Source organism: Perca flavescens, chromosome 17, assembly GCF_004354835.1.
Source record: "Perca flavescens isolate YP-PL-M2 chromosome 17, PFLA_1.0, whole genome shotgun sequence".
NCBI classification, from domain to species: domain Eukaryota; kingdom Metazoa; phylum Chordata; class Actinopteri; order Perciformes; family Percidae; genus Perca; species Perca flavescens.
Window position 1 is genome coordinate 16,811,381 of NC_041347.1, and position 16,586 is coordinate 16,827,966.

At 42.6% G+C, this 16,586-nt stretch overlaps 1 protein-coding gene across 1 annotated transcript; it reads left to right on the forward strand.

Moving 5' to 3' along the window:
* Nucleotides 1–938: 938 nt before the first annotated feature.
* On the forward strand, nt 939–15,831 carry c17h10orf71 (chromosome 17 C10orf71 homolog). Its single transcript, XM_028604205.1, has 2 exons — nt 939–1,177; nt 3,548–15,831. The coding sequence occupies exon 2, from the start codon at nt 3,760–3,762 to the stop codon at nt 15,076–15,078; it is 11,319 nt and encodes a 3,772-aa protein (XP_028460006.1). The 5' UTR covers nt 939–1,177; nt 3,548–3,759; the 3' UTR covers nt 15,079–15,831.
* Nucleotides 15,832–16,586: the final 755 nt, after the last annotated feature.

A 16,586-nucleotide genomic window follows, 5' to 3' on the forward strand; every position in this document is an offset into this window, starting at 1 on the left:
GGATGAGATTAGCGTGTGGGTGGAGGTTGTTTAGACGGGGAGGAAAGAGATTAGTTAAAAAGGGATTACCTCAGCCTTTCCCAAAGTTTAGTGAGCTGTATGCAAAACCATCTGTGTGTGTGTGTGTGTGTGTGTGTGTGTGTGTGTGTGTGTGTGTGTGTGTGTGTGTGTGTGTGTGTGTGTGTGTGTGTGTGTGTGGAGGAGTGCGTCTCCATTAAGGCCCATGTGTGTGTGTCCATCATCCCGCTAGGCTGGCCCTGCACCCGCCAAGAATCCCAGGAAACTATCTGCTACAGCAATCTCCTATTATAGCAGCGGGCTGTAGGAGGGAGGAGGAACAGTTCCTCCCTTCCTCGGCCTTATGACCTTTTCGGCTGGGGGAGGGGTGGGGGGGGGGGGGGGGGGGGGGGGGGGGGGGGGGAGTGAGAATAGACTTCCATAGTCAAAGTACTGTAATAAGTCATTGTAAAATTCAGAAATTCTGCTTCTGCCATTTGGTCTTATAGTCAACAGAAGGCTTTATTCAAGTGTAAGGTGATGATAGCAGGTGGGTAGTGACCAGGAGACACTCCATATAGTATCTGTTTAATTAAGAGGGTGGCACTCTAGTGTGAGGCATATAAGTTATTTATATCTGCCAGAGGAGCACCCAAACTACAGTCCCCCCTTCACCCACCTACCCAACACCCACAATAATAACACACCTTCAGGAAATTAGTTTTTTTTTCCTGGTTTAGACCCCACAACCTCCTCAGTCAGTTGTAACACTTTCTCACTTTGTGACAGTTAGCTCTCGCTGCTAATGACCAACAGTTAGCTGTCCAGATTTATAAATAGTTGAGAGGCTGTTTGTTTCATCCGTCTGACACTCGACACCAAATGATCTCACAGATCTGCGTGCTAACTCAAGGCCTCATTCTGTCCCCCCATAGTGGACACTCTCTCTGGGACAACTCTTCTATTTCTGTCTGGTCTCCAGCCCCGGGTCCCACTGCCTGCCTCTGCTCAGATGCTCAAAGACTTGACTGTGGACTACATAGAGGTTTTTGCTTTGGATTGTTGTCAATATACAGAGTCACAACTACCAGAGAGGGCTTGTGTGAGGTGAGAGGCCTTTTTGGGGAGCCTGTTGAGGAGTTTACAACAGGGACCAAATTATGGATTATAAAACTGAAAGGTAAGCCAAGAGCTAGCTTTACATTCTTGTTCATATTGATGTAGGGACACTTAAAAGATAATATATAAAAAGCCTCAGGGAAGAGTTAAAACAATAGATATACTTGACTTTCCACACATGCATGCATTGTCATTTACAGCAAATTTAAGTGTAAGAGTGGGCATTTTTCATGCAGATAAATAAATGAAAACACATGAAAAAAAAATCCCTGCTTTTATCCCCAAAAGAAAACACACAATTACGTACTAAAGGTATTGACTGAGAGAATTTTATTTTATTACACTGACAGCTGCTGACACTGATAAACATTTAGTCATATCCTTTCTGCTCTCAGATTTGACAGATTTGCTGCTGAACAGTCTTCTTTGGACCACAGTCCCTCTGAAAACGAGGCCTCTTTGGTGTCAGGTTTTACAGTTGGATACCCATCACTGGAAAGGACAGAAATAAACCTGCCACATGCAAGAATTAACAGAAATCACCCTGACAAATTGACATGAGAAAAATGACTCAAATTAGGGACAGTTACCACAACTGTGCATGATTTTCTAATGCTTTTAATGAGTTAAATATGTGTTCAATATTTTGTTAATGCTTACCATGAATTAAAAGAAGATAAAGTGAGTGTGACTATAAAAGACATGTCCTCGCCTAAGCTGCTGTTGTTTTCTGCTTCAGAAGAACGGTGTTGCATGACATTTGTAGACTTCCTTTCATTTTTGCAACAGTTTTATTTGATAGTGACTTAGCCGTGCAGTACAGCAGTGTCGTGTGCTGTTTCGTAGATGCATATAAGATGGATAGCTTCCAGGTCAGAAGATATTATTGAACTACTGGATATTCTAAACGAGGTGACTGCTGCCTGGCAGCTACAGTAAATTTAACCAGAACATATGACGTTACCTTGTTGCATCTAAATGTGAAACCCTTTTATTTAAAGGGAGAGGGAGTATGCAATAAGAAGGCTATACGAGCACAACACTTATTTTATTACTGATATGTTTACTGATATGTTTTGCATTATATCATTTAATATTTTAAATCCAGTTTATTACGAGTACAGTTTTGAAGGCCCCCCACAGGCAATGCAAAACGGCCAGCTTACTGGTGATGAGTGGGAGTAACATTGAGAAAAAGCTATTGCGTAAATACAAACAAATATGTCACAGCCCATGGCCTTAAATCTATAGATGAGAAAACACTGGTTTTATACTTTATACACTTTTTTTATTTTGTAAATTGGTCATTTTGGTAATGTTAATGTTTTTAAGTTTAAACACAGTTGGTTTTTAATAAATTAAAATGTCACATGTCACAACATTTTAGATCACATATTATGTACTTATACCAGCAATAAATGTAATTTTAACTCTGAAATCTTAATGTAGCAACACTTCTGTGTAAGGATATATAATCTGCTTTCCACCTGCTCTCTCTACTGTAGTAAAACCAAAGGGGTTACAGTTGACTGACCGTAAACAGTCTTTCACTCAAAGAGTGATGGAAGTCTAACCTGCTGGTCTAACTTGTCTAAACTCTTATCAATATTAATACATTGATAATGTGAAGTTTTGTTAGTTAGTTCCAACCTCTGATTATTGTTAGTAAACCAACGCCTCTATCTAGCTCTTAATCCAAGTGATCTAAGTCACCCATTAAAAAATGTGTGTGCATGTTTGTGTGTGTGTGTGTGTGTGTGTGTGTGTGTGTGTGTGTGTGTTTGTGTGCGTGCACACAGTTGTGTGCTTCTAAATGTGTATGTCTGTTTTCATTTAAGTGTACTATATGTCCTTAGTATGGGCAGAAAAGAAAGGAGAAAGTGAGAAGGACAAAGACAAAGAGTCACCATGCTGTTTATTACAAATGTTCACCTGTGTGTGTGTGTGTGTGTGTGTGTGTGTGTGTGTGTGTGTGTGTGTGTGTGTGTGTGTGTGTGTGTGGTCATCTAAGTTTGTACGGATGTTTCCTGCTTTCCCAACATAACTCACGTGAGGCTGTCTTTACTGGGCCTAGCAACAGTGTAGTTTTATTCACAACATGTCTCTGAAGGTCATAGTGATTGAGTAGATGGATTTACAGGGCTGTTTTGAGAGGCACATACTGTACAGTGCATTGCTGCTTAATGCATAGGGAAAAAAAGCTTCTTATCAAGGCCAGCTATCACAAAATAAGCACCACAACAAAAGCTTTTAAAATGTTCTCATATATATATATATATATATATATATATATCAGTCAGGCTTTGGATCAAGGTTGAAATACATCACACACGTAATGCAAACACTATTATAAAACTCTTTCTTTTAAGATGAGTGGTTATGTAAGTGCCTGTTCAGGTTCAGGCTAATTCTCCTTTCTTTTCTCCTGTAGGAAAAGAAAAATTTCCAGGATTTTTTTGGACAGAGGCCAACTAAAAGGCACAATGCCTTAGGAGCTACTAGCTGTAGAAAATCCGGTCTAAGGGGCCCCAAACTCTGGGTCCTGTAGCTCCATCAGCAGGCAGAGTGTATCATTTTGAGGTCTGTGTTTGCATGAATGACTGAACAACTGAGGACAGAGCTCTTTGCTAGCGACCTTGCATCATGACCTCAGTTGAGAAGCGCCGCTCAGGCCGAAAGAGCGGTGGGCATCGAAAGCACAGCGATGGAGGCTACAGCGACACCTCCAGTGGTGGGTCCTTTCTGGATGAGACTGACCGTGAGGTCAGCAATCTGACAGATCGAGCATTCAGGAGCCTCTGCATTGGGGATGAGGCTGTTTATAATGACTCAGACCTCTGTTCGTCTTCTCCCTGCACCCAGAGAGACAGGCAGCTGGCCTTTAGCCAGAGTGGCCAGGACAGAGACAGAGAGGACAGAGAGAGGGATGAACTCAAGAGAGCTGCACATGAGAGCTTCAGCATCAGGATGCAGCAGTATGGACAGGACTGGATCCATGGAGGAATGTATGGGGCTGAGATCCAGAGAGATCCACAATGGGAGGTTTATGGGGAAAGGACACAGGAGAGGATTTCTGCCACATTCCAGCACTCCTTTGTGGAAACCTCTCAACAGGAGGAATATTTGGGGGGAGAACAGCTGTCCTTTCTAGGCAATGGACCCACGGAGTTGAGTTCGCGGCAACGCAGAAGCCGCTCCAGAGTTTCGTCTCTGATCAGAGCTTTTAACTCAGAAGGACAAAAGGATGGAGCAGGGAAGGATGGCCAACTCAGAGAGTGGAATAATGAGACAAGCTGGGACAAATCAGCTCTGATGAGTATCCAAAGGGAACTTTCTGAGTTCTCTACATCTTACCAGCAAAACTTTAACAGTGGTCATATCTCCTCAGCTTGCCCGTTCTCATCCCAAGACACCAACTTCTACTCCTCTGAAGTAGCAGCAGTGGCTCACATGAATTCTGCATCCTCTTTTATGAGATCTTCCCACGGTAAACATAGCATGTCCACGCAGGTCAACTGCAACTCTAACTTCTTTATACACAGTGAGTTTAGTCCCTTCAAAGTTTGGAGGGACCATAACAGGTTTCCCTTCCAACAAGGGGAAGTCTCAGGGTTTATGCACTGTTCAGAATTCCCTAAATGGTATGACACACCAATGTACAGGGAGCTTTCAATGGAGGCCCAACCACAGGGTCCATACAGATTTGAGGAGAGGGGTATCAGACACCAAAGGAATAACTTTGCACCTGTGGTTCCTTCCACTCTTCCCCGCTCCACCTCAACATCCACAATGCTGCAGAAAGCTTCGGCTGTAGAGAAACGCTGTGAGTCAGAGTTGACGGGTCATTACCCTCACAGGAAGCGAACGCAGAGCCTGGGAACTAACAGACTCCCATCGCAACGGCCATCAACTGCATCACCTACCAGTGAAATGTCTCGACGTGTCCAGGACACCATCAGCTCCGTCAAAGCCCTCCAGAAAAAAATTAAAATGATGACAGAGAAAAATACAACAACAGGGATGACAGCAAATCAACAAGGAGTATTTTGTACCAATGATAATTTAATTCCCTTTGGCAACAATGCAAAAACAGTGGCACCAAACATTGTCAGCAGTAACACAAGCACGACTCCCTTCAACATCAGCCAACTGCCCACACCTTTAGTGCAAGCACATCAAGAAACAGAGACATCAGAGGTCGGGCAGTATGCAGTTTCCCCTCAACCTGTGGAACATCCTCCAGTGCGAGCAGAAAGCAGGGGAGCCACTCCTGATGTTAGGATGTCCAGCTACAAATCCAGAGCCACGAGCCTACTCTTCAATCTCAAAGACAACAGGAAAAGAGTAAAAAGCACCTACAGTCCTGCCAAATTTAAAGCCTTGGAGACACTGGAAAAAAGCAAACATCACTCTATTCAGGAGCCTAGAGACACTGTGATAGACATCCCTGATTATCCAGATGTAGACTTTCAATTTCTTCAGGTAGAGGAATCCAGCAGAGCAAATGCTGCCTCGCATCAATATGTAAACCAGTACCATAGCCCTGGATTGTCACTTACAACACCAAATTCTCAACCTGCACATACAGGCCAACACTCAGAATACACTTTAAGTGATTACCAGACAGCTCAGATGCAAAGTCAGATGGTTCATCACTCGGGGTTTACTGGCTTCATACCTGAAAATTACGCTAGCAATCAGCTGGCTAATGGGCAGCATCTCCATGAAGACTTATCGTCATTTACTCCCTATAAGCAAGGCAAGATAGATAATGTAGAAACTCTGGGAGGAGATGTATACAGGCTGAACACATCTTATACAGCTACAGAAACACCAAGGATACATGCTGACAACAATCAACCAAGAGAATATTTAATAAGTAAGGCAAATGCTGAGCAACATTTTAATGAAACAGTGGGAAGGGAATTCACAAAGGTGGATAGATATCAGCAGTTCAAAGAAAACAAACATGATTATAGTAATGTGTCCTCACAGGATAGGTGGAGACAGACAAACAGCCAGGACACAGAAAGTCTCAGTCTGAAAGCAGTCTCTCCATGGAAACAAGAGATAACTGCTTCAATGGAAAAAGACCAACATGCACAGGCTTACCAAAGAGCAGCTGTGATAAAGGAGGAACTAAATTCACCAAGAGACAAGTACAGAGGGGAAAATCAGCAAAGCATAAATAAAGAACTTGAGAAAATAGAGTTGAGGGAGAGTTTTGGTATTGGAACATCTTCTCATAAAAAGTCTGCGTTGGTCAACACTAACATTTCAAACCAACAGCAACAAAATGCTCCATTTAGTAATGACACTATAGAAAATCCAGCATATTATGGACAACAGCAACCAGGAGCTCTGAAGTATAACAATAAGGAAAATGAAATGAAAGATCATTATTTGACACAGAATTATAACAGATATAGTGATCAAGAATACATAAACCAACACACATATTCTAATAAAGACAAAAGAATGCCCACGCAAGAAACAGTTCAGAAAAAACAATATACGTCAATTCCACAGGCGTATGAAATGCAAAGTCTCCAGCCAATAGAAGCTAAACCACAGTTTGAACAGAATGTGCAGAAAACATCATTATCGAATCCTGACAATGCATCTGCCACCACAATAGCAAACCAGGTAAAAGACAGACAGTTTGTTGAGGTCAAGGCTGAACAGGTCATGGCTGAGCATGTAAAAGAACAACACACCCAAGCAGAGCTGGCAAAGGCCCAGCACTGGGCTCAAGTGGAGCAGCCCAAAGCAGAGTCGGCTAGGTTAATTTTAGCAGGGCAGACTGGTTCAGACAAAGTCAAAGCAGAAGATGCCAAAACAGAATTAACAGAGTACCAGCGAGTAAACCAGGCTAAAGCAGAACATATTAAAGAGGATAAGAGAAAAGAGGAACGGACAGAACAGTCCAGAGAAAAACAACCAGAGCGTGCCAGAGAGGAACAGATAAAGGCAGCGCAATCCAGAGTACAAGTAACAGAAGAGCCTAGAAATATAACAGAGGAAGTAGGAGCCGAGGACTTGAGAGAGGAGAAGGGTGAGCAGGTCAAAGTAAAACAAGCTGAAGCAAAGAGGCTAAAAGAAGAGCACATAAAAACTGAACTGGCAAAGGCCGAGCAGGCCAGGCAGGATTGCTCGGAGCAAGCTAAAAGTGAACAGGCCAGTAGAGAAAGGATCAAAGCAGAACAAATTGACGAAGAACGGGTTAGAGCAGATCAAGTTGAAAGGCAGCAAGTGGAGGCAGAACAAATCAGAACAGAAAAGGTTAAATCAGAGCAGGCTGAAGCAGAGCATAAAAAAGCAGAACAAGCTAAACTAGAGCACATACAAGAGCAACAAGCTAAAGCAGAACAAGAGAAGACTAACGTAGTTGAAGTGGGAAAGGTCAAAGCAAACCACATTCAAGTTAAGCATGTTAACCAAGAGAAAGCTGAGGAAGATTCAATTCAAGCGGGTCGAGTAAATGCAGAGCAACCTGTAACACAGATAAGTAAAGCCAACGATAGAAAGGCAGAGCTGGCAAAGTTGGAACAAACCAAAGTGGAGCTAGCTAAAGCAGAACTAACAAAAACAGAGAACATGCCGGAAAGGTCAGCTAAACCCGCAGCAAAACTAACAGTGACACAACAGGTAAAAAATGAGCCAGATAAACTTGAACAAGTTAAGACAGAGTTAGCTAAAGCTAAAGCAGAATTGGCTAAAATAAAGGAGAAAATGAGAGGAGAGCAAAAAGAGAAAGTCCGAAATAGAGTTCCCACAAATGAAGATGGGATTAAGACAGATGTTCCTTTGAAGGTAAATATCAATAAAAAGGAAGAGTACAAAGATCAAGACCAGGCAACGCAAATGCATAAACAGGGGGAAGACTCAGTTGTTGTCAGCAGGCAAAATTCAGATCAAGCTAGAGATAGAGGGGATGAGTATGAGCGTCTCAGAGAGAAATATGGTTTTATTGATACAAACTTACCAAACAGAAACAAAGTGTCAAATGATGCCAATGAAACACCAGCTTTATCTCTTGATAAAGTTGAGACAACGAATTACGAGAAATCAAAAGGAAATTCTAGTCCTACAAGCAGAGTTGCAAGTGCTAACACAGAAAATAAGGAGGAAGTGGGCAGCTTTAAACCCATTGAGTTGACAGAGAGTCAGTATGTTTACAGTGAGTCATCCAAAGAATTCAAACTTTCTGAGAGTAATTATTTGCCTATCAATGTAGATAAAAGAGAAAATAGTGACATTGTTTCTGATAAAGTGAAGGATGAAAGTGTTGAAAAGTTTGACCCTCTGAAACATATTTCACAGCAAAAAGATTCTGATTTGGCTAAACCGCTCCCCCTTGTAAGAAAACCCAGGTCAACTGAGCACAGTTTAGGTCCAGGTAAAGATACACTTTTTACCCCTCCCAGAGCATTGTTCCATAAAGAGAGAGCTCAGACCAAGCAGGAGATTCTGACTTCCAAGATAAAAGCTCATGCTGAAAAAGAGATTTCAGCTATTAAAGAAAAAGGTTTTGCTGTACGAGATGGGTTTATATCCAAAAATTCTACCAAGCAAGTAGCAGGTAATAATATACGACAGAGACCACCATCACAGGAAGTGTCTAAAAAGCATGAAAGCACAATGGCCAGTAATATTACATTAAAGCACCAGATGGAGCCTTCAGGAATACAGATGGAACCAGTCAAGTTTGTTTCACTTCCCAGCTCTGTTACAATACCAGTTAAGTCTGCAGCAACCACCAGTCAGGTTCAGTCACAGAAACAACTTCACAACGAACCAATGAAGAGCAATGATAATCTGCCAAAAAAAACCAGAGAAGCAAAACAGACGGGAAGTCATACCATGAGCCCGGATGACGGCTTGGTACAAAATCAAAAGAAAGAGAATCAATTTGGAATTAAATCACTTACACAAAGTAAAGAGCAGACACTCAAAAACAAGCCAGAAACACAGGAAGCAAATAAAGGAGAAATATTTGGAAAACAGAAAGAGGGACTTAAAGACAATCCTGACTTAAACACTGACCATCTCAACAAAAAGAAACAGGATCCTCCACAAGCTACAGCTCTGGTCAAAGCTGAAAGCTCCAAACCGATGTCGACAGAAAAGGCTGAGAGTAAACATGAGGCAGTTCATGAAGACTCAGCACCTTCACTAAGTCTTGCCTTTGGTCAGAATGAGACCCCTGTGGCTGAGGACAAATTGCAGATAATGGGAATATCGGTAACTGTACGAGAAAGAAAGCCCTCTGTGGACAATGGTCAGAGGAATAACAGCACTCAAGAACAAATGAATGTAAAAGAGAAAGAGTGCAGTAATTCAGAGCTAGATAAATGTAATCCCAGCTCAGGTCTGGAAGTAGGTAAAGGAAATACATCTTCAAAGGAAGTTAGCATAGTAAAGCTGAATGATGGAGTTGTACAGGACACTGATCCTACAGTGAAAGAAGATCAAACTAAAGTTGATATGGATAATCATCCTGAAAACAATGTGTCTGAGAATGTCACTGTGAAAAGGACTAATCTCCAACAGGAGAGTTCTTCTATAAATGTAAGACCCCAAAGGATAACACAACTCCAAGAGCCATTGGCTGAAAAAGGTGTGCCATGCAAAAATAAAGTGTTGGCTGAAACGAATCCGCTTCTCTACAACCAAGACATAATAGCAAATGAAACAAAAGACAACACAAATGAAATGCCAAAAGAAAACCCAGTGAAGATTATAAAGAAAGTTGAAGTAAAGAGTAATACCGAAGAGAAAAATCCACAAAAAAGTCATACAGCACATGCCAATGAGAACAGCATAGCCAAAGTGGTGAACACAGCAATCAGCGTCACAAATGATTCAAACAGAGCTGCTGCTCAAACTCTGATAAAACATGACATTCAGCCATCAGTGAAAGAAGATATGACAACTGGCATCCATCCATCCAAAAGCAGGAACATAGATGGTAAGAGTGCACCAGTGGAAGAAAAGAGATGTGACTTAACACCACCAAAGCCATTCAACAAAACTATTCCATCTAACCATTTAACTGAGAATGAAAATGCTCATGCATCTCCAAAACATCAGTATAAAGAGACACACGTTGGACAAAATAAGCAATGGGATGATGATTTGCATATAGGCAGCATTGCAATCAGAGTTGTGCCAGCAGTAACTGAGGACAACCTGAAAATGGCAGGAAAACATCATGTCAACATCACCACTGTCCCGTCTGATGTAGCTGCAGCTAATGAACATAAACAAGATGCATCATCTAGTCTTGAAAACAATGAAGACAGAACCAAAGACCTCAATCCAGCAAGTAGGGAAAAGCAAATGGAGGAAAGTTTGGAAGACAAATTTGGAATACAATGTGTTTTGTCCAGTGTGAAAAAACTGTCCAAATCACTACAACTCGGTAATCAACAGAACATCATAAACACCACCAGTGAGAATAGTCAAGCTGAAAATGGAAAGCCTGAAAAAGTAAATGAAAGCAGGAAATCAGCGGATGAATTAACCATAAGACCAATGGTGGGAGACTACTTTCAAGTGCAAGGGATTGCAGCAACAAATAATGAACCATACAATCGTACCAATGCTGAAGATAGGTCAAATGCTGGAGATACGTCCAATGCTGTTTCAAAGGGAAGGGAACTTCCAGCATTACTGTCAAACAAGGCAGCTATCAGCAATGAATCTTGCAATGAAGGAAAAAATCAAGTATTTGTTTTGGACCAAAGTAAAAGGAAATCAAGTTCAGTAAGAGTTCAAGATGAGAACATGAAAAAGAAAAACAGGGAAACAGATCATAATCTGGATTCAAAACTGAGTGATGGTCCCACAGAGAGACAGCGTAATACAAATGAGAAGACAGAGGCTGGTCAAGCTGTTCATATCAGAAAACATCATACAGAGAATCAGTCCAGTTTAACAGCAAGAGAAACACGGAGCTCAAGAAATTCATACCTGACACAGGAAGATATGGTTAAAGAAAAACCAAAAGTTAAACCAAAAGAAAGAGTATCCACAATACCTGAGATATCAGCAATTGCAGACTATGCTAGGTTAAAAGTAATTGTTTCGGAAGACGAGGCAAACAAAATTCAGGAATTCCCACCCAACAAAAAGGAGGGATTTTTCCCACTAATACAGACTCGTCACAGCAGACGTCCAATGTTCACTGCTGACCCACAAGATCTCTCTGTAAAAGAGAAAAGTTTGCCAAATAAGACAGAGGTCAGCTCCAAAGTGAACAAAGAACCCAAACCCTTAGTATTTCCCATTACTGAGAGAGAACACCAAAGGACAGGGATGTTTAAACTGGGAGAAAAAGAAAGACAAGAGAAAATGATCTTAGATGCCAAAGCCAATGAAGGTGTATTAGACACTGGGGCAAAACATGCACAACAGCTCAAAGCAAGTAACAAGTCACCATCAAGTCATCTTAAGAACCAGGGAAGAGAAGAACAACTGACTGGAACTGATACCCAAAGAGTTCGACAAGTAGAACAAACTATTCATCAGCCAAACAATCCTCCTATGCAAGCAACATCATCTTCTGCAGTCAACAAGCCAAGAAGCACTTCTGTGTCACAACACCTAAAGCCACTTGAGATCTCCAATCCACATGAAAAACTTGTGGGACAAGTGAACAACATAGAGGAAAGCACAGCAACTCTAAAAAAAGATGAGGAGATTGAAAATGCACTGGCTAAGATTGGGGAAAAGAGAACAGATAAAATGAGGCAAGAAAGGCTTGCAACTCGGCATGAAAAAACTGAAACACAACATCAGAATAGAGCAAAACAGTTTGAGGAAAAACAAGCTTCTAGGATAGAAGAGGAGAAAAGAGCTGAAGACATGAGAGTAAGAAATATGATAGAGGAGAATAGAGCTTCTGTTGCTGAAGAAGAGAGGAGAGCCGCTCAGAGAGAGGAGGAGAGGAGAGCAAGAGAGCGGGAGGCCATTGCTATTAAGATCAAGGAGAAGCGGGAAAAACAGAGAGAAGCAGAAAGAAGGGCAGAGGAAGAAAGAGCTGCTCAACAAGAAGAGGAGATGAAAGCAAATCAAAGGGAAGAAGAAAGGAGAATGAAAGAAATTGAGGAGAAGAGGAGAATAAAAATTGAGGAGGAGCGTAAAGCAAAATTGAGAGAGGAGGAAGAGCGGATAAAAGAGAATGAGGAGAAGAGGAGGGTGAAACAGCAAGAGGAGGAGAGAGCTGCACGAGAGGAGATGCAGAGAAGAGCTGCTGAAGAAGGGAAGCAGAGGAGAGCTGCTGAAGAGGAGAGGCAGAGGAGAGCTGCTGAAGAGGAGAAGCAGAGGAGAGCTGCTGAAGAGGAGAAGCAGAAGATAGCTGCTGAAGAGGAGAAGCAGAGGAGAGCTGCTAAAGAGAAGAAGCAGAAGAGAGCTGCTGAAGAGGAGAAGCAGAGGAGAGCTGCTGAAGAGGAGAAGCAGAAGATAGCTGCTGAAGAGGAGAAGCAGAAGATAGCTGCTGAAGAGGAGAAGCAGAGGAGAGCTGCTAAAGAGAAGAAGCAGAGGAGAGCTGCTGAAGAGGAGAAGCAGAAGATAGCTGCTGAAGAGGAGAAGCAGAAGATAGCTGCTGAAGAGGAGAAGCAGAGGAGAGCTGCTCTAATTGAGGAGCAAAGGCGAGCTAAAGTGATTGAGGAGCGGATACTCGCTGATATTGAGGAAAAAGCTGCTCGGATTTCAGAGGAGGAAAGGATCAAACCGATCCAGGAGCAGAAGAAAGCAGAGCAGATGATTGAAGAGCTGAGGGAAGAAAGACAGCAAAAGGAAGAATGGATGAGAACTCAGAGAGCTGTTGAAAAAGACAAAACAATTATAAAACAAAGAGAAGAAAGGCAAGCCAAAGAGGAGAGAACCAGACTCCTTGAGGAGAGCCAAGCAGCAGTGAAAGAGGAGGAGAAGAGAGTAGCACGAGAATGGATGCTAGCTCAAAGAGAGGACGAGATCAGGGCTAAAAAGAGAGGAGAAGAAAAGTTAGCAGCTCACAGGGAAAAGGAGAGAGCCACTCAGATGGAGGAGCAAAAAAGAGCAGCGCAGAGGATGGATGCTCTCCAGTACTACGCCATCACCTCAACAGAATCAGAGAGGAAACCCAGAGAAAGACAACTATGCTCCCCTTTACCATCCCAACAAAGGCCCAATCCATCAGGACTTGGATCACCTGAGGACTCAGGAGCCCAAACTCGGCCTTATAGGCCACATGCCCCTGCTTCTCCAGCTCCATCTCTGCCCCGCTCCAACACCTCCTCTCCTGCTCTGGGAGCCAAGCCCTCAATGTTCAGGGTGAAGGATAACACCATCAGAGGTTCCTCTTTCAAGTCAGTCAAACCACGCCTCCATAAGAACTTTGGAGAGGATTTCCGAGTGGGTTCACCGATGGAGAGGGGGTCAAGAGAGGAAGAGCAAGACATAGTGAGACACAGTGCTGGAACTCCTGTCTATCCGGACACAGGGTTAAACAGACTTGCTGCTATCAAACAATCCTCCACTTTTCAGCCAGCATATTCATCACAGGATTACTCAGCCCTTCTCCCACAACACAGGCCTTACTCCAGGAGGAGCATCGCTCTGGATGAAGATGACTCCCGTTCTCTCATCAGCAACATGTCAGAAGATGTAGAGAGTTTTGCCACCAGTGCAGCAGACCTGGCAGATATACGAGGCCTCTATGACGGAGAGAGGCCAGAATCAGCCTGTAGCTTTAGCAGTGATGTCTCCCGTTCTTTGGGCAAGCCTCCAACTGTTCCCCCAAAGAGTGAGAAAGCCTTGCGCAGAGCAAAAAGGTTGACTACTCGGAGAATCAAGAAGGAGTTGTCCAAAGCTGCAGCAGACAGCCCTGATGGAGATGAGAAATCTCTTCAAGAAGTCTCCAATATTACTTCCTCCTCCTCCATTGAGGTACGCTCTTCCAGCCGCCAAGCTATGGCTTCCTCCCATTTTTCCTCACCTGTCTCCCTCGCTCATGCTCCAACATTGGGGTCTAGCTTGCTTTCTTCACACACAGAGCACAAATCTTCTCGCAGCTCCTCCTATGCTTCCCCTCATGCCACTGGTCCTATCTCCATCCCAGTTGCTTCACATCATGCTACTGCCCCTGTTTCCCTCACTGTTGCCTCGCATAATGCTACTGGCCCTGCTTCCCACACTGCTGCTCCTAAGACAGTTGCTCATGTTTCCTCTTCTCCCACTCTCCATCATGCCAACCACCCAGCTCCAGTGACACAGTACCATGTAGAGTCAAGCTATCCCCAGTCCTACCCACTAACCCAGCGAAAGGTGCTGCAAGACCTCGGCTCTGGTCAGTATTTCGTGGTGGACGTGCCTGTTCAAGTGAAAAAGAAGACTTTCTTTGACCCAGAGACGGGAAGGTATGTCCAGCTGAATGTTCGCGAGTCGGGCCAGAGCACCTCCCGAACCCAGCCCCAGCAGACGTACCCACAACCTCAGCTCCAACCCCAAATGCAGGTCAAGCTTCAACAACAGCCACAGGCCTCTCCAGCTGGCAAGCCTTTTGTGCTTTATCAGGGCAACCAGAGTCATCCCCAGGACTACCAACCTCTGGCTATCAACTATGTGCCCCGCAGCAGGTCATCAGCCCCTGTGACTCTCCACCAGGACCAACAGCCTGTCAGGGAGAGCCACAGCTACGGATATCCAGCCCCTGAAATGGGACAGAACTCTGAAGGGCATCGCTACAGCCCAGAAAAGACTCCATACATGGACACAGTTAATGATAAAGGCAAAACATATAACACCATTTACAGCACACATGCTCCATATGAGTCGTCCCCAGAGGGAGAAACAAACAGCCAGCTTGCAGGAAGCTCAGTTTGTGAAAATGATAACTCAGCCCACTCACAATGTCAGCCCCGTGATATAATAACTATGAGTGAACTGGAGGACTTTATGGAGGTGTCTGACTGGTGAGAACAAAGAGCTTTTACTCAGAAGGGGTAGCTAAATAAAGTATTTGATCAAATAAAGATACCCAAAAGCACAGTATGAAAAAATCATAATATGCAGTATTTTAACTGTTTGTATATGACTTTTCAAGTGAAAATAGTCTAAGAAAGATTTTGGTTTGTAGTTTTAAAAGGTGCCTTGTGACATGTTGTTAGATTGATTTTGGAGATTCACTGTTGAGCTATTTATTGTGTTACAGAGAAGTTCATTCCATTTGACTTTTATGTGTTTCTTGTGTATATGATCAGTATCCCATTGCCTACTAAACCTAAAAGTATGTTATCATATATCAAACAGCAACAGTGTGTCCACAGTGTTTAGTAGTTTTGAACACTGGCAGGCCTGCTTAAGTTTGCAATTTTTTTTTTCTTGTTGAAGAAATCGTACTTTTGGCATTTTGTGATTAAACCCACAGTGTCAATTAACTATCTGCAGATGGTGTAAAGCATAGTTTGTGTATTCAACCACTGTGTCGATGTGAAAACATGGTGATGTGATTATTGCCGTTTTGGAGGTTTAATTTCATACTGTAGTCCATTTTTAAAGTTGGAAGTGTGTGAGAATGTTTCTGTGTTGCTGTGAAACAGAATTGTGTGACATGGACTTACTCAGGCAATTACAACACACTTGATTCAAATAAATAATTTTCTCACCACAATGACTGTCTTTCAAAATCACATTGTAAAGGTTATAAATAAACAAAAAGTAAAAATATAAGATTGCTGCTACAGGTTGATTTCATTTTACCACTCAGAAGGCTATAATAACAATATAATATTATTGCCACTGTGATCCTGTTCTCACTCTTGAAATGTACCCTGGGTCTAAATGACTCAAAATGAAGAGTCTTTTTTACTGAGTGCATAAGGCAATTACAAAGTGTTATTGAGAGAGCTCAATGATATGTCCTGGGAGAGTTGATAAACACAAAAAGACAAAATAACATTTTGGTAATGAAATTTGTTTATGTATTTGCCTAGTATACCTATGGGATCCAATGAGAAATAATCGAATGAAAATGTCTTGTCTTTTGATTTGCCTTGTTTCCCCAACGCAGCTAAAATGTACATGGCTGTGGTGAGAATTCCTGCATTGCATATACACCCCAGCTTCAGAGTAACCTTAAATATTGTTGATCCCCTGAGAAGCAGTAACCTGCTTTGACCACTGCAGGGCAGAGGAGAGCGATTCTCCACTGGAGAAACCTTGAGGGAAACCCCAAGTAAAAGATGTAGTTCAGAAGACATAATGTTTCTACACAGTTACCATAACTATTATTTTGACACTTTTGTACGACACTCAGTTGATAAAACTTGTAAGACAGCTTAGCTGTACATACAATTGTCTTTTCAAAATAAAATATTTTGTCAATGTTAGAAATATTAAACCCCATTATCAACCTAGCCAGTCCATTTTCCACTGAATCCATGCTTTTCAAGAGAATCCTACATATGACCTGAAGGGTTAAATCT